The 19,473-nt window shown below is 41.3% G+C and overlaps 1 protein-coding gene across 1 annotated transcript in view; it reads left to right on the forward strand.

The window, feature by feature from the left end:
- Positions 1-19,473, forward strand: part of LOC123517167 (2'-deoxynucleoside 5'-phosphate N-hydrolase 1-like) — a 45,005-nt gene that overhangs the window by 13,402 nt on the left and 12,130 nt on the right. The window contains exon 2 of the mRNA XM_045277154.1: positions 12,609-12,794. Within this exon, the coding sequence (XP_045133089.1) occupies positions 12,635-12,794 (160 nt within the window). The 5' untranslated portion in view covers positions 12,609-12,634. The remainder of the gene's footprint in view (positions 1-12,608; positions 12,795-19,473) is intronic.

Genomic DNA, 19,473 nt, shown 5'->3' on the forward strand with positions numbered 1-19,473 from the left:
GCTGGGTGTGGAAGAGTTGCCGCTCACAAGTGAAAAATGCTTCTTTTTTTTCATTTAGGTATTGGCATATACCTACTATTTTGTAAAAATAGAAACTACACATTAGCTTGGCTTACGAATTATGAATGTGATTATGTCTCACCCTTGAAATTACTGTAAAAGCTAGTAAATGTGAGCATTTTATCTTATAATTATAGCAACATCTGGTACTACAAGGTGAGGCTATTCGGCCTGGCCAGGCTGGGTTCATCAGTATTGCCGCCACTCACAAGACTTCTACTATTTTTTTTTTTTTTACTTTGGATAATAGATTATTTCTTTTTTCCATGCTCATTATCTTATATCTGTAACGCTGATATTATTACACACCCTAAACATACGCTAAGTACCATTATAAGTTACTACAGTTGATATCAGCAACACTGTTGAATATGTATGCCATGTTTGTATGGTACTATATAGTTTTTTTATGCATATGATGGTTACTGTTGATTCAGCCGAAGTCGAAATTTTATACATCTGAATTGATGGTATTTGCGTTGCCTTGTACACCAATAACTTCCATTTCACATAGCATTTTTTGGAAACGTGGCAGCACTGTAGAGTTCCCCTCGCCCCCCCATAGCCGTAAATTAAGCTCGGTCAGACTATAGACGAGTACCGCGCTGCTTGGATTCGTCAGAGGGCAGCCAGTCGGATCCCGCTCTCAGGCAAATCCAACGCAGCGCCACCCCATGCTCAAGTACTCGGATCCGGATTCGGATTCCACGGATCTGCCAGACCAAGTAATCGGATTCGTGAGTACATAAAAAGTTGGATCCTGCCCAGCTCTACTGATTGCCCTCCTTTTTTTTTTTTTTATAGATTCATTTTTAGGAGAACATAAAAAAGGCTAAAAACTAAAAGTGATTTACAATGTACAATACTAATTTTAAGTGAATATGCTACAAGATATACAGAAAGGTTCCCCTAAAAAACGGGCCTTTTGCAGTAAGCGGCCCCTAGCTGATTTTAAGAGGACCGGAGTCTCCCTATTTCTAAGCTAACTAACGTGGCGGCGGATATAATCTTTAAGAATAGAGAGAAGGGTGCCAGGTTTTTCGACCCACAGTCTTCTAAGCAGGATCACAGCTGTATCTCTTGCCTCTACCGAGTCTGAGTCGTAGTCCTGGAGATGGAGAGCTTGCCGTATTTCAGTCGTTAGTGGATATTCTACGATCCAGTGAAGGAGTGGTTTGGCCGGGGTGTAGTGACAGTAGTTGCAAGTCCGGTGAACATCTTCAAGCAGCTGCCAGGTGCAGAGATACCCCAGACGCAGACGGTGGAGATGAACCCTCGTCGTTCTTGATGTATCTCCTGCGATCTCTAGGCTTCTGGCCCCGGTGACTCCTCGATACCAGGAGCAGCTTTAGGATCCCTCTTCCGCGTTGGTCCTGTTCCTTGTATCGTTGATCTGTTTTTCAATCTTGCGCGCGGCTGATTTTAAACTTGTCAATAATGGCCTGATGTTTACCCCAATTTCGGCACTCAGGGCAGCCATCTTAGCGGCGTTGTCAGCGGCTTCATTCCCAGTAATCCCGACATGGCTGGGAATCCAATTGATGGTGATGGTTTTCTTTGCCGCTGTAGGTGTTGTAGGTTGCCAAGGACACGAGTGATCAGCTGTACGTTGTCTCGCAGCTTCTGCCTTTGGAGAACCTCTATCGCCGATCTGGAGTCGGTGCGTATCACTACATTGGTAGTATATTGTCGCAGTGCATGGGACGTGACCTGTAGTATTGCTGCTAACTCCGTCTGGAGGCTGCTGCAACCGTCTGAGAGGCGCCATGCGCATTCTTCCCCTCCGAGGACAAAGGCAGCGCCACTCCTGCCTGTGTCTGGATCTGTCGAACCGTCCGTATAATAAACTGCAGTGCCTCTTTCTTCTAGTCTGGCGATGGAGAGTTCTCCGTGTATTCTTCTTCCTGCGATGTCGTGTCTTGGAGTATCGGGTACTTTGCAGCTGAAGACAGCAAGGGGTGGTGCCCAAGGAGGCAGCTCGTTGTAGGTGTCGCTGGGGCGGTCCTCGCCAAGGGTAGCTACATGGCTGAGGCCGAAGGTCTCCAGTGATCTACTGACGCTTCAACTCCACCGTTTTCCTGCGAACTGGTTTCCTTGTGCCATTGCTGTCCTCAGTCTGTCTTGTGTTTTGCCATACCCTGGTCTTGTTAGTATCTTGGTAGCGATGGTGGCCACATTCTTGGAGATCCGGACATCTACAGGGGCGATGTTGGTTTCAGCTTGTAGGTTGCTGACTTTTGTCCAGATCGGTGCACCAAGCATGAGGCGGAGAGCTCTGTTTTGTTGCACCTCGAGCCGCTGCACACTCTTGGAGTCTATGCCGGCAAGGGCGACGGAGGAGTAGTCGATCAGTGTCCTGATAGCGTGGATGTAGTACGCTCGAAGCACGCCGAAGTCAGCCCCCCCTGCCAGTCCCGTCAGTTTCCTCATGGCGTTAATCCTCGCCGACATCCTCTCCTTGAGTTGTGCTACATGCTGCATAAAGGTGAGCATATGGTCGAAATGGATGCCAAGACATGTATGGGTTTTCACCCACTCAATGTCTGTGTCCTGGATTCTAAGTCGCTGTATGGGCTGATGTCCGTCTCTCATCGCCATCGCTTTGGTTTTTTGAGGGTTGATCTTTAGCCCAAGTGTTATGCAGTTTTCTGCCCAAAGTTTACAAAGTAAACTTTGGGCAGAAAACTGCATAACACTTGGGCTAAAGAGCAACCCTCAAAAAACCAAAGCGATGGCGATGAGAGACGGACATCAGCCCATACAGCGACTTAGAATCCAGGTTCTGCCCTCAGAACAGAACAGAACAGAATCAGAAAAGGAAAGATGGGGAGGGGGAAGTGGGGATAGAAGAAGAATAGATGGGTGATAAGAAGGGAGCTTCAGTAAGAGGGTTAAGTCACTGGGGCTTGACCCAGGCGCAAGATGGATTTTTGTGGTTACTGAGCGCTACGTCTATTATAGAAGTTCTTTATAGAAGAGATGGACGCGGCAAGGGAGGCCGTCACCAGACCAGGGGGAGCCAAGCAGAGCGCATTACTACCGAGCACGCAAGAGCAAAGGACCGCCAATGCCACGGACGAGGGCGACGCACCCACACGGAAGTGGCGGCCAAATCTTTTCGTCTTCAGTGCAAACAACAAACACCGTGAAGCAGGAAGAGTGAAGTACGTGATAGTAGGAGGGGAAAGGATGACACATAGAGAGGATGGGGTGAGAAGTACTTCCGTATAGCGGAGGGACCTACAGTTTTACGTGGGTTCCGAACCACGGATAGTAGTAGAATTGGTGATTTGGGGTTGTAGGATATGTTTTAACTTTATTAGCGAGGTTGGTGAGGGGGGTTATGAATATTTTATTTGTGATTAAATGCATGTGATGAGTGGATATTGGTGTTTGGTGGTGTCCGCCGGGAGTGGTCCGGTCCTGGAGTATCACCCTGTTCTGGGGATATCAACCTGCTATGGATATAAGTAAAGGATTAAAAATGTCAATTGGATGGAGATGGTTTGTTTGTGAGGGTGGATGACGTGACGGCGAGATGACCGAACAGTTCCGCGTCCTCTGTGGAGGTGATGAAAATGTTCCCGCGTTTTGTGCGTTCACAGTACCTTCCATCAGTACTGGCCCCTCCATAACAGACGCGGGGGGGTGCCGCTGCCGGAACGTCATGTAGACGGCCGGGGGGCCCCATTGCCGCGCCGTCAGAGGGAGGGGTGCGGTTGTTCTCGTCATTCGCCCAGCATTGGCCGCTCCCAACTACCTCTGTGGAGGTGATGAAAATGTTCCCGCATTTTGTGCGTTCACAGTACCTTCCATCAGTACTGGCCGCTCCGCAGTAACAGACACAGGGGGTGCCACTACCGGAACGTCATGCAGACGGCCGGGGGCCCCATGCCGTGCCGTCACTGGGAGGAGCGGTAATGCTGTCCCCGACCCTTGGAGGTGGTCCGGTGCCCCCTTAAAGCCTAGGCTGCGAGACGGAAAAATAATGCATAAAAACAAAAAGATGAATACAAAGCCATAAGACAAAAAATATGAAAACACCACTAGGCGTTGGCACGCGGGCCCACTCCCGTAGGAAGGGGCATGTGATGGGGGTGTGGGTGATGCCACTCTGACACCTGGAGTGGTACTGTTAGTAGTAAAGATAAGAGTGTGAAAGGAAGTGAAAGGAGGATGGATGGAGAGAAAATAAAATAAGGTTTGTTAGTGAAGAAGTGATAGGGAGGATGGATAGGAGTAGGAGTTAGTTAATAAGAGGGAGTGAAAGAAAGGTGAGATGAGAGATGATGAAAGAGGGGAAGAGGAGTCCGTTATCTGTAGATAGGATCAGGAGGTTCATCTGTGGGGTCAAGGAGGGTGGTGTGGGGTAGACGTCTGTGTGGTCGTGGAAGGTTTTTCAGGAAGTTGTATGTGTCTGTGTGTCTGTCTGGAAACGTGTTTAGTTGTTTGTTTATTCTGTTGTAGAGTGTGATGTTTAGTGGTAGGATGTTGGACTCCTCATGAAGAGATGAAGAGGTCCGGAAGTCGAACCACTTCGTTCCAAGTGCGAAACGAACTGCTCGGTTCTGGACCTTTTGTAGTTTTTGAAGATTGGAAGGGGCTGAGAGAGACAAGGCAAGAGGGCAGTATGTTATTAGAGGAAGAATAAAAGCTTTATAAAGGTGAAGTTTCAGCTTAGAAGTACTGTCGCGAAAACGTTCCAAGTTGCTCAGGGCCCCTGAGGCAGTGGCGACTTTTTTACTTATATGGGTATGAAATCTAAGGTGATTGTCGATGGTGAGGCCAAGGACAATGTTGACTTTGCTTATTGGGATGGGTACAGGGTTTGGAAAGTTTTATAAAGTGAAATTTGGCGGGGCTGTTTGGATTTGGTGTTAAAGTAGGTAACCTTAGATTTTTCTGGATGGGAGTGAATGCGCCATTCTAGCTCCCATAAGCTTGTGGTTGTTAACTCTTCTTGAATTTTGTCAGTAAGGCGATCTAACGTTCTGGCGCGCGCCAATTGTGTTACATCGTCTGCATATTGAATTGTTAAGGAATCATTGTGGGTGGGACGGGGTAGGTCGGCGGTATACATGTTGTAGAGGGTGGGAGAGTACGGAGCCTTGTGGGACTCCGGCCTGGGGGGAGAAATAAGCGGAGAAGACGCCCTGGTGTCTGATTCTAGTTTCTCGCTCGTCCAAGAAACTGCACAGGATTTTTGGGTTAGGGGGTAGATCAAAGTTATTGCAAATTTTGTATTTTAATCCTGTGAGCCAGACTGTATCGAAAGCTTTTTTCACGTCTTTTGTCACTAGTGCAGATTTATAATAGGGCGAGTTTCCATCTAAATACGTGATAATACTGTTAAGGGCGTCTTCGGTTGAAGCATTACTACGAAAGCCGAATTGCTGGGGACCCAGCAATTCGTTGCTTTCGAGGTATGATCTTAACCTTTGATTAATTAACCGCTCGAAAGATTTACCGAGTATTTCCAGCAAGCTTATGGGGCGATAATTTTCAGGAGATGTAAATTTTGCCGGGCTTCGGGATGAGTGTTATGTTAGAAATTTTGAATGGTTTTGGGAAGTACCCGGAGGAAAGGGAGGCGTTGAAAATTTTTGTGAGACTGGTTATAATTTCTGGGGAAGATTTTTATCATTGGCCAGGTTATACCTGTTGGCCCGGGTGCCCGTTTTGGGGTGTGCCTGAGCATCTTGGAGACATCCTCCTCCTCAAAGGGTGTTGTGAGATAGTGGTTTGGATCTAAGCGTGTTAGCTGTGGTGTGTTGTGAGGCAGCGTATTTTCTAAGTGTTGTTGTACGTGTGTTGTGATGTTGTTGATGTGTTCGACACTGGGCCCGTAGGCAGGGAGAGGGTGAGGATGGAAGATGTTTTGCCAGTGTGTTTTGAATGTGTCGGCTACCTGGGCTGGGTCAGAGATGCGCACGCCGTCCACTAGGAGATACTGAATCTCTCCGCTGGCATCCCTCAGCCTGTGCACCATGTGCCAGAACTGAATGGGGTTTTGGCAGCGGGCTCCGTCCAAACGGGAGACCATAGTTCTCCAGTGGGCGCTGTGGTCATCTAGCAAGCTGTTTATGATGTGTCTGCGGAGGATGTGTGTGTCTCTGTGGTTTTGAAAAAAGCGTGTTTTGTAACAGATTTGTAGTCTCTGTGTTCTGATAGAGGGTCTGAAGTCAATGTGGATTTTGTGGTGTTTTTTTGGGATGTGTCTGTCGGCTGATGTTATGATGTCGTTGTGAAGTCGCTCAAGGGCCCTGTCTATCTGTGTGTGTGGTAGGCCCTCGAGATGTGGTGTTTGATGTATGTCTGCAAGTGTTTCCTTGAAATGTTCCCAGTTAGTGGATCGGTAATCAGGGATGGGGTGGGAAGGAATAGAGATGGGGTTGGAGGATATTTTAAGGATGAGGGAACGTGGTCTGAGCCACAGGGTGGTCCGTGGGAGATGTGGTGATGGAAGGGTAAGGACTGGCGGTTGGAGAGGATGAGGTCGGGTCTGCCAGATCCATGATTGGTGAAGCAGGTAGGAAAATCTGGGCCAAGGAACCGGAGGCGTTTGAGTTGTGTGAGCATGAGGAGTTCTTGTCCGTGTCTGTTGTTGCTGTTGTGACGAAAGGCTGTGTGTGTAGCGTTGAGGTCAGCTAAAACGTAGACTGGTATGTTTGTGTTGTTGAAAAGGTTAGTTAAACTGTTCAGAGGAAGTCCAGTGTTTGGTCTTGCGTATGTTGTGGCAACTAGGAATTGCCCGTGCTGAGTGTGAATTTTGGTTGCCCTCCACTTCTTCCTCCTTTATATATTATAGCCGCGTGAAGCCGCAGGCATCTGGCATCAATCACCTGACGTCACAGGGTATCGACCAATCAAATAGTGTTTTCCTCCCTTTAGGTGCCACTGCCCAGATTCCATTGGTTGCATTGCCTTTTGTGTGCATCAAATCTAGTGGAATCGTCAGGCTATGGAATCGATTCCATCCAGTGGAATCGATTCCATCAGTTCTGTGGCGGAATCGCTGGAATCGATTCCGGAATCGTATTTTGCCCAGGCTTAGCGGTCAGAATAGAGACCAGCAGGGATATGAACGTCCGTCACGGTCGGCGACCACTTTATAATTTATTTCTTTTACTACTCAGAGATCTCCATACATATATTTTAGTAAATTTCGATTGCCAGAGACGCACACTTCCTCAAAATAGGTATACTGAATGATATACTAAACTATGTTAAGTTTTTGGGAAAATCAAGATTGTCGCAGCGTTTTCCCCATTGGAATTGTACTGGATGAGGAGACCCTCTCCCTGCAGGCTTGGCGTGCGTTCTGCCGGCGTGCGGTTCGATATCTTGGGAACTTTCCCATTTCGTCATGGTGGGACACTTCTTCATGCAACACCCGCAATTCCGCACACAGTTATTCAAGCACAGCATATTTTACTTTGGTCCACAGCTATGGAACTCCTTTTAATTGCCTCCTAATATAAAGATATTACTAGCATCAGTTACTTTCAGTTTAAAAGAAAAAAACCAAAGAACATTTCCTTAGTGTTTATAACTAGCAGCTTGCAGTTCATCATTTATTTGTATTGCATGATAAATTTACTTTAAAGCTGGATATAGATTATTCAGGAAGTACAGTATATATATATATATATATATATATATATATATATATATATATATATATATATATATATATATATATATATATATATATATATATATATATATATATATATATATATATATATATATATATATATATATATATATATATATATATATATATATATATATATATATATATATATATATATATATATATATATATATATATATATATATATATATATATATATATATATATATATATATATATATATATATATATATATATATATATATATATATATATATATATATATATATATATATATATATATATATATATATATATATATATATATATATATATATATATATATATATATATATATATATATATATATATATATATATATATATATATATATATATATATATATATATATATATATATATATATATATATATATATATATATATATATATATATATATATATATATATATATATATATATATATATATATATATATATATATATATATATATATATATATATATATATATATATATATATATATATATATATATATATATATATATATATATATATATATATATATATATATATATATATATATATATATATATATATATATATATATATATATATATATATATATATATATATATATATATATATATATATATATATATATATATATATATATATATATATATATATATATATATATATATATATATATATATATATATATATATATATATATATATATATATATATATATATATATATATATATATATATATATATATATATATATATATATATATATATATATATATATATATATATATATATATATATATATATATATATATATATATATATATATATATATATATATATATATATATATATACATATATATGTATGTACGCACAAGTATTTATATAAGTAATGTGTTTGTATGTATGTATAGTGTGAACGTCATTGGGTGAAATATCACTTATTCTTGTATTTCTATAAATATATTGCCAAGTGAAGTCTTCCAACAGAGTCACAACATAGTTTAGTAACTCCGTCTATTAGGGAGCCTTGGCTCGATAGACCATGCCAATGAACACATCTGTATAACCAATATATATATATGTACATGTAATGAAATGGCAATACATTTTACTTTTACTTTACTTTACTTTACTTCTACCGACTTACAATTTCAGTCGCAGATTGGCGCTTTTTTTTTTTTTTTTTTTTTTTTTGGTGGAGGAGGGGGGTGGGGTGGCGGAAAACGCAAATTGGTGTGGCGGGATTAGGCAGTTTTTATGGGGGGATGTGGCGGATTGGCAGTCCCCAACCTGGCAACTCTGGATGACGATTTGAGAGTGACAGCTTGGTCTGGCCCGTCTGCTTCATTGTAATTTACAGAGAGAGAGAGAGAGAGAGGCGTGTTCAACTGTGTTCGTGTGTGTGTAGGTGACCGTCTGCTCAGGTGTACCTTGTACTGTACCTTGTAAACACCAGTGTTATCTATCTATATACTGCTACTGATAGTGGACATAAGAAATCACTGACCTTTCACTTGCCACCAGCACAGCAGGTAAGATGTGTGGGTTCCATTATAATAAGCAACACCTCTAAAAGAAGTAGTGATAAGTAACAGTGAAAGAAAGAACTTCGGGTAAGGCAACAGGTGGGTAGCATACGATATCAACAATAACTTTCTTTTGTAAAGAGATATTTGGTGAAGCTAATGGTGTGGTGAACAGTATTCTGAGAGCATGCAGGTCTGCTAAATTCATGTTAAAAACATTTGTTACCTACGTTCACCCAGTATTTGATTTTGGGAGTTGGTGTAAGTACGTAGTATATTGTTCCCGCTTCCTCTGGCCAAGTTTTTAAATGACCTCTGAAATCGCACCTCGCTCCTGTTCATTTGAGTATTGTTATTGCCTGGTATTCTTACCTGGTGATGAATGCATCAACTTTTAATTAAAAGTATTTTCGGGACGAATTAAGTAAATAAAATAAATAGCAGGAAAGTGCATCATAACCAGCAATGCATACTTCATGGTAACTGGCAAGCTTAATCAATATAATAAAACATTATTTAACAAATTGACAAATCTCATGGAGGAAATTCTCCATATGACCTCAATCTGTGATGTGGTATGGTATATCTTGAAGTGATGGCCCCTGCTTATGTCCATACATGGACAAGAAAAAAGGGTAAAAGTACAGAATAGGATCTCCCCCTTTATATCCATCCCACTCCCTAAACCTGCCCACAGCAGCTAGGGGGACTGTGGGGAATCGAAGGTTTTAGGAGGGGTAGCCAAAAGAGGCGAGATATGGCGATCCGAAAAAAATCTAAGGACAAAAACCGCCGTTTTTTAAGGAAAATATTTTGAAAATGTAAAAATTCATGGATAATTTTCACTGAAATTATCCTAACCTAACATAATAACCTGCACCCCCTGGACCCCTACCCTTAAACTATCCTAACCTAACCTAAACGTCCACCTAACCAAACCTAGCCTTACAAAAGCTGTTCCCACATTAAAAACATCACAGACATGTTCTGTAGTAAATACTCTATCACCTTGCATGGTGGTTTCAATGATGAGAAAGGAGGTGCCATTCTTTACTTTTTGCGGAAAAAATTATCACGGGTAATTGGAGACATACCATGAAAAATGTTCCAGTATTTGATTATATGCCTGAGCAACCTCCCCTTTACCTTAGCAGCTGCATTTATCACAGCCTGCTGGTCAATTATTATATTGTTTTTTTCGCCATCAAAACACTGATGAAGGTACTGGTTGGCAGGGGTTTCCTGTGAATAGACAGAAGAGAAGGCAGTAGCAAATAAATTAGGCATTTCCAATGGATCAGAGATAATGTGTCTCTCTGGAGGTAAGAGTGGTCCTACCCACACTTTGCCCACTTTTTTGTTTCTAATATAAGCATGAAACACTTTAGAGTTAGTGACAAGACTCTCAATTAAGGATTGGTCGTAATTAATATGTTCCTGAACGGCTAAGTTTTTTTAGGTAATTAACATCCACAAATTCTTGTAATGCTAAAGCTGTAACATCAGAGTGTCTGCCAAACTGAAACTGTGCTGTTTTATAGTTCTTCCATTTGCATTGTCTTCTTCATTTTAAGGATGCAGGTGTGACAGCTGGCTGGCAGCCACACACATCAGCCAAGCAGTTCATTTACCTGGTTGGCTACCCAATTCCTAAAATCATGTCTGTAACTGTTAGCACACCAGCCCACATTTAGTAAGTGGTACAATGTATGTACCTAGAAACAGTGGGCAGAGATATGACATAATTCTTGAATCGAGGCATGACTACACAGCAAATACAGGGACCTTACCAACCAGGCTGACCAGAATTTGTAGATGAGAGACTACCAATACAGACAAAGAAAGGGGCAGACACAGAACTTGGCTGAACATGTCACAGAGAGAGAGAGAGAGAGAGAGAGAGAGAGAGAGAGAGAGAGAGGGCATTGCTCTCAGAGGGATAACATTATGAATGAGTAATACACTCGACCCTCGAAACAACGGACAAATGCGTGCACGACCCTGTCCATAGATTGCAAAAGTCCGTTCTTTGCAAAAGTACATAAAATGCGTAAAATTTTCTAATTTTCGTATTAGTTCAAGCTTAGCAGCCACTGGAAGAGCCTTTCGATTACGCTTGACTGGTTTACTAGGTTTAGGAGGCATTTTGGATAGGTTAAGCACTCGTGGGAAGGGTACAAATGCATAAAAAAGCCGTGGTAAGCACTGGACAATGTTCGCTGTTGGTTGAAAATGCACAGACTGAAGATTAAACATGGCGGCCAACAGCTGATGACGCGACCGATCCGCCACCTACCAGACAATAATTTGGCGGGAACAGACAGTCGTGCATTTTAATATTCATCCGTAGATTAAACCGGACTCCAGAATTTGTCCGTAGTTTCCGAAATCCGTTGATGGGAGGTCCGTTGTTTCGAGGGTCGAGTGTACTATTGTGACAACTATTTTCTCGTGTAGTACATTTTGCTCTGTTTTGTATCAATCTGCCTTTTGTTTTTATCACAAACCACTAGTGTTTGAATGGATCGGGGTTGGGGACGATAAAGAATAGAAATAATGATCTGTGTAGAAATAACAAGCACATTAATTCATAACACACTGAAAACTACCAGAAAATTTTTTTTTCATTTGGAATGGTGAGACTAATGAGAGAATAATATTCTTTTTTGGTAACAAGTTATTGTGGCTTGTGAAAAGGACTTGTGAAAGGGACTTGTGGCAGAGCTGAGAAGCTTATGACTAGTTGCTGCAGCATGGCAACATGGAGGTGGTCAGGGGGGCTTGTGGTACACCTGACAACTTATGGATGCTATGGATATAACATTTTCTCATATTAGTTTTGTATCTGGCTGTCTCTAGGTAAAATGTGATGCCTTTTTTGCAATTGTGACCTACACAATGAAGGGATCAGTTATGAAAGGAAAGGATTGCAGTAATCTAAACCTCTCCTAACCTGACCTTATGCCTGGATGAATGAAGGGATCTACTGTGTAATGAATCAAATTTAACATAACTGACACCTGAATAAAAACATAAATGTGATTTTCGTATTATCTGGTAATTGAAAAAGACAAATCATTTATGGATGACTGGGCCAACTTCTACCCCACAGAAACTTTCACCGGTACTGAGAACAAGTGGAGAAGGTTCATGATTAGTGCTAGTATTACATAGCATATAGTATATATACAGTGTATATGTGCATGTACTCCACTCCTTTAGTTTGGTTCATTAGAGAGAAAGAAAGACAGAATACTTAACCATATAGTACAAGATAAAATAGTCTGTTCCCTTGCCTTCCTTATTCTCTTCTTCCTATGTAACACAGGTTGTGTTTGTGCCACAAGAAGCAGCATGCCATCCAACCTTAAGATCTATTTCTGCGGGAGCATCCGAGGAGGCCGCACTGATGTGGACCTCTATGGCCGGCTTGTGGACCAGCTTGGGAAGTATGGCAAGGTGCTGTCTCCCTTTGTGGCAGACAAGACTGTCACTGATGCTTCTGTCCAGGAGGGTGAGGCTACACAAGGGATTGTCTCTCCCTTCACTGTAAAGTGCAAAGTTATGATAGCAGAATTGAAGTGTAAATGTATGTGTGTGTGTGTGTGTGTGTGTGTGTGTGTGTGTGTGTGTGTGTGTGTGTGTGTGTGTGTGTGTGTGTGTGTGTGTGTGTGTGTGTGTGTGTGTGTGTGTGTGTGTGTGTGTGTGTTTGTATTTACCTAGTTGTAGTTTTACAGGGCCTGGGCTTTATGCTTGTGTGGCCCTGTCTCCATATCTACACTTATCCAATTTTTCTTTAAAACTATGCACACTCGTTGCTGACACCACTTCTTCACTCAAACTGTTCCATATCTCAACACATCTTTGTGGGAAACTATATTTTTTAACGTCTCTCAGACATCTTCCCTTTCTCAGCTTTTTACTATGCGATCTTGTGCTTCGGATGTCATATTCTTCTCTCAGGATCAGTTTCTCATTATCCACTTGGTCCATTCCGTTGATCAATATATAAACTTGTATCAGATCCCCTCTCTCCCTTCTTTGTTCCAGGGTTGGTAGATCCATAGCCTTTAGTCTCTCCTCATATGTCATCCCTTCAAATTCTGGAACCATTCTTGTAGCCATTTTTGTAGTCTCTCCAACTTCCTTATGTGTTTCTTTTATGAGGGGTCCACACTACTCCTGCATATTCCAATCTGGGTCTTATTATAGTACTTATCAATTTCTTCATCATTTCTTTGTCCATGTAGTGAAATGCTACTCCAATATTCCTTAGCAAATTATATGTCTCTGAAAATTCTATCAATATGGCTTACCGGTTGATTGTTTTCTTCCATCGTCACTCCTAAGTCCTTTTCCTTTTTTACTTTTTCCAGTTCTACTCCATCTCCCATCTTATAGATTCCCACGGTCGTCTTTCATTCTTTCCCATTTCCATGACATGGCTTTTGTCCACATTGAATTTCATTTCCCACTTTTTGCTTCATTCCCAGATCTTATTTAGGTCTTCCTGCAGTATTTCACAATCCTCTTTTTGCTTTATAACTCTGCACAGTTTCGTATCATCCGCAAACAGATTTATGTGGCTGTTCACTCCTTCTGGCATGTCATTTATACATATGAGGATAAGTATTGGTGCTAATACTGACCCCTGCAGCACTCCGCTTTCTACTGCTCTCCACTTGGACTTCATATCTTTAACTACCGTCCTTATTTCTCTCCCCCTCAAATAATTTTCCATCCATCTCAATGTGCTTTCTTTTAAGCCACCCTTCTCCTCTAACTTCCACGGTAATCTTGCATGTGGCACTTTGTCAAACGCCTTTTTTAAATCCAAATAAGTACAGTCAACCCATCCCTCTCTCTCTTGTACTCTATCAACTATTCTAGAGTAGAAATTCAGTAAATTAGTTACGCATGACCGTCTTTTTCTAAAACCAAATTGGCTATTTGATGTTAATTTGTTGTCTTCAAGGAACTCGATCCATTGTTTCTTTATTATTCTTTCACACATCTTGCATATTACACTAGATAGTGATACTGGTCTGTAATTTAGAGTTTCTTCCTTCCTTCTGCTCTTATGTATGGGAACCTCCTCAGCTCTTTTCCATTCTACTGGTACTGTTCCATTTTTTATTGAGCATTTTATGATGATGTATATAGGACTTGCTAGTTCTTCCCTACATTCTTTCAGTATTCTGCCTGAGACTTCATCTTTTTTTTTTTTTTTTTTTATTATGTAGGGAAGAGGGTCAGCCTAGGGCAAAAAAAAAAGAAAGTTAGAAAAAAGCCCACTTGAGCGCTGGCTCTCCAAAGAGTACAAAAAGTGCCAAAACCGTCAGCCAGAATTAGGGGAGCAAATGCCTCGATACCTCCCTCTTAAAAGAAGACAAGTTGTAGGAATTCGGAAATACAGATGCAGGGAGGGAGTTCCAGAGTTTACCAGTGAAAGGGATGAATGATTAAGCGTACTGGTTAACTCTTGCATTAGAGTTGGACAGAATAGGGATGAGAGGAAGAAGAAAGCCTTGTGCAGCGTGGCCGCAGGAGGAGGGAGGCATGCAGTTAGCAAGATCAGTAGAACAGTTACCATGAAAATAGCGATAAAATATAGAAAGGGATGCAACATTTCGGCGGTGAGAAAGAGACTGAAGACAGTTAGTCAGAGGAGGAGTTGATGAGACGAAGAGCTTTCGATTCCACCCTATCAAGCAAAGCTGTGTGACTGGAACCCCCAAACATGCGAAGAGTACTCCATACAGGGACGGATAAGGCCCTTATACAGAGTAAGCAGTTGGAGGGCGAGAAAAACTGTCGGAGACGCCTCAGAACACCTAATTTCATAGAAGCTGTTTTAGCAAGAGATGAGATGTGAAGTTTCCAGTTAAGATTATGAGCAAAGGACAGACCGAGGATATTCATTGTGGAAGAGGAGACAGTTGAGTGTCATTGAAGAAGAGGGATAGTTGTCTGGAAGGTTGTGTCGAGTTGATAGATGGAGGAATTGAGTTTTGAGGCATTGAAAACTACTAGATTTTCTCTGCCCCAATCGGAAATCTTAGAAAGATCGGAAGTCAGGCGTTCCGTGGCGTCCCGCGTGATCTGTTGATTTCCTGAAGGGTTGGACGTCTCTGAAAGAACGTGGAAAGATGTAGGGTGGTATCATCAGCGTAGGAGTGGATAGGGCAAGAAGTTTGGTTAAGAAGGTCATTAATGAATAATAGAAGAGAGTGGGTGACAGGACAGAACCCTGAGGAACACCACTATTAATAGGTTTAGGAGAAGAACAGTAGCCGTCTACCACAGCAGCAATAGAGCGGTCGGAAAGGAAACTTGAGATAAAGTTGCAGAGAGAAGGATAGAAGCCGTAGGAGGGCAGTTTTGAAATCAAAGCTTTATGCCAGACTCTATCAAAAGCTTTTGATATGTCTAACGCAACAGCAAAAGTTTCACCGAAATCTCTAAAGAGGATGACCAAGACTCAGTAAGGAAAGCCAGAAGATCACCAGTAGAGCGACCTTGACGGAAGCCATACTGGCGATCAGACAGAAGATTGTGAAGTGACAGATGTTTGAGAATCTTCCTATTCAGGATAGATTCAAAACTTTAGACAAGCAAGAGATTAAAGCTATAGGACGGTAGTTTGAGGGGTTAGAACGGTCACCCTTTTTAGGAACAGGCTGAATGTAGGCGAACTTCCAGCAGGAAGGAAAGGTAGAAGTCGATAGACAAAGTTGGAAGAGTTTGGCCAGGCAAGGTGCAAGCACAGAAGCACAGTTTTTGAGAACAATAGGAGGGACCCCATCAGGTCCATAAGCCTTCCGAGGGTTTAGGCCAGCAAGGGCATGGAAAACATCATTACGAAGAATTTTGATTGTAGACATGAAATAGTCAGAGGGAGGAGGAGAGGAGGACAAGCCCAGAATCGTCCAAGGTGGAGTTGTGAGCAAAGGTTTGAGAAAAGAGTTCAGCTTTAGAGACAGAAGAGATGGCAGTGGTGCCATCAGGATGAAATAAAGGAGGAAAGATGAAGAAGTGAAGTTATTTGAGATGTTTTGGCTAGATGCCAGAAGTCACGAGGAGAGTTTGAGTTTGAAAGATTTTGACATTTCCTATTTATGAAAGAGTGTTTGGCAAGTTGAAGAACAGACTTGGCATGATTCCGGGCAGAGATATAAAGTGCATGAGATTCAGGAGATGGAAGGCTCAAGTACCTTTTGTGGGCAACCTCTCTATCATGTATAGCACGAGAACAGGCTGAGTTAAACCAAGGTTTAGAAGGTTTAGGTTGAGAAAAGAATGAGGAATGTACGCCTCCATGCCAGATACTAACACCTCTGTTATGCGTTCAGCACAAAGAGATGGGTCTCTGACACGGAAGCAATAATCATTCCAGGAAAATCAGCATAATACCTCCTCAGGTCCCCCAACTGGCAGAGGCAAAACGCCAGAGGCACCTTCGCTTTGGGGATCCTGCGGAGGATTGGAAAAATAGGACAAGATACAGAAATGAGATTGTGATCGGAGGAGCCCAACGGAGATGAAAGGGTGACAGCATAAGCAGAAGGGTTAGAGGTGAGGAAGAGATCAAGAATGTTGGGCGTGTCTCCAAGACGGTCAGGAATACGAGTAGGGTGTTGCACCAGTTGCTCTAGGTCATGGAGGATAGCAAAGTTGAAGGCTAGTTCACCAGGGTGGTCAGTGAAGGAGAGGAAAGCCAAAGCTGGTGGTGAACATTGAAATCTCCAAGAATGGAAATCTCAGCGAAAGGGTAGAGGGACAGAATGTGCTCCACTTTAGAAGTTAAGTAGTCGAAGAAATTACTATAGTCAGAAGAGTTAGGGAGAGATAAACAGCACAGATGAATTTAGTTTGAGAGTGACTGTTAAGTCGTAGCCAGATGGTGGAAAATTCGGAAGACTCAAGAGCGTGGGCACGAGAGCAAGTTAAGTCGTTGCGTACATAGACGCAACATCCAGCTTTGGAATGAAAATGAGAATAGAGAAAGTAGGAGGGAACAGAGAAGGGGCTACTGTCAGTTGCCTCAGACAGCTGTGTTTCGGTGAGGAAAAGAAGATGAGGTTTAGTAGAGGAGAGGTGGTGTTCCACAGATTGAAAATTAGATCTAAGACCGCGAATGTTGCAGAAGTTAATGTAGAAAAAGTTGAGGGAGGTGTCAAGGCATTTGTGGTCTTCAACAGGAGAGGTGTCCGACCTGGGGACATTTTGGTCCCTCCCAGAGGGGACTCGAGGCGTTGTTTATTTGGGTCCCATTTTCTTTTAAATTTTGGTTTGGAGTGAAGGGTGTATGTGTGGTAAGTGTATGTAGTTTTGTGTGAAGAAGGAGAGCTGTCTTTAGAGGGTAGGCTGTGACTACCCCCTTGAGTTGTAAGACACAAAGGGAAACATTCAACGAGATCACAACTAGCTTTAATGGAAGGTTCACAGCACCTCCTGAACTAGTGCTATTAGATCTCACTGGGAGTAAGTTATTGTTTCGGTAGGTGGTCCCATTGCTTTCCCTTCATCCAATACCCTTATTAACTTTTTTATTTCAAGCTTGGTTACTTTAACCTCTTTCATATAAACGGTCTCTCTATTACCCTGTGGCCTTTCAAATATGGATTCCTTAGTAAAGACCTCCTGGAATTTATTATTTAATAGTTCTGCCATACTTTTTGGGTCTTCCACCATCCCGTTCTCTCCTTTTAACTTTTCTATTGTTTCTTTTTGCCTAATTTTTCCATTTATGAATCTGTAGAACAATTTCGGTTGATCCTTACATTTTTCGACAATGTCCTTTTCATAGTTCCTTTCCTCATCCTTCCTCACCTTAACATATTCATTTCTTGCTGCCTTGAAGTTTTCCTTATTTACTGGATTTCTATTTCTCCTCCACCTTTTCCATGCTCCATCTCTTTTTTCCTTTGCCCTAGCTTTTGCATTAAACCAATCTTTCTTTCCTTCTTCTTTAGGTCTATATTTCGGGACATATTCCCTGATTTCTGTTTTGTATATTTCCAAAAATAAGTTATACTTCTCTTGCACTGTCTGAGTTTTCCATCTCCTCCCAGTCTACGTTTTTAAAATAGTTCTTGAGATTTTCAATATCAGCCTTTCTGTAATTTAATCGGTCTCTTTTGCATGAATCGTCTCTATCTTCCTTTCCCTCTTCTATATCTATTTCTAATATTGCATGGTCACACTTTCCCAATGGGCACTTATATCTTATATCATCGCTCATTTGTATACCCCTTGTAAAAACTAGGTCCAATCTTGCCAGCTCGTCGTTTTCTCTGAATCTTGTGTTTTCCTTTACTCTTGGGTCCATCATATTATCTATCATTAGGTTCAGGAAACTTTCTCCCCAGGCTTCTTCCCCCATACCACTTTCATAATTTTCCCAGTCCACTTCTTTACAGTTGAAATCTCCTACTAATATCACTTTTCTCCTTTCTTTAATGATTCTTGTTAGACTCCTTATTGTGTCATCTATCATGTCTTTATATTCTTGATTGGTCCATGAATTTGTTTTTGATGGCACATATGTTACAATGATTGTTAACTCTTTTTTATTAATATGCATCTTAACATACAATACTTCTGCTTTTCTTTCCCCATATTCCACTTGGTTTATCACCATCTCCTTCCTTAACATTATCATGACTCCTCCTCCTTTACCCACTCTGTCTCTTCTCCATACATTATACCTATTATCCAAGTCTATTTTGATTGCCTCATTTAGTTTTGTTTCAGCCAGGCATACAATATCCGGTTCTTCTTTATGATTGTAATCTCTTAATTCTAGTTTACTTGATATAGTCTTTCCACTCTATGTTCTACACATTCACATGATTCTTCTTATCATTTTCATTAAACTTTGTTTCTCTCTCTGTTAATTCTTCTCTCTCTCTCTCTCTCTCTCTCTCTCTCTCTCTCTCTCTCTCTCTCTCTCTCTCTTCTTTCTTTTTTTCTCTCTTTTTCTTTCTTTTTTCTAATATTATTATTATTATTATATTATTATTATTTTTAGTGTAATAATAAGTAATTCTTCTGTAGTTTTTGGTCCATTTTCTCAAACTTTCAGAAAACCCCTTTTATGTGTGTGTGTGTGTGTGTGTGTGTGTGTGTATATATATATATTTTTTTTTTTCCCCTAAAATTACCTTTTTTATTTATCCAGTTTCTTTTTA

This window comes from Portunus trituberculatus, chromosome 6, assembly GCF_017591435.1.
Source record: "Portunus trituberculatus isolate SZX2019 chromosome 6, ASM1759143v1, whole genome shotgun sequence".
NCBI classification, from domain to species: domain Eukaryota; kingdom Metazoa; phylum Arthropoda; class Malacostraca; order Decapoda; family Portunidae; genus Portunus; species Portunus trituberculatus.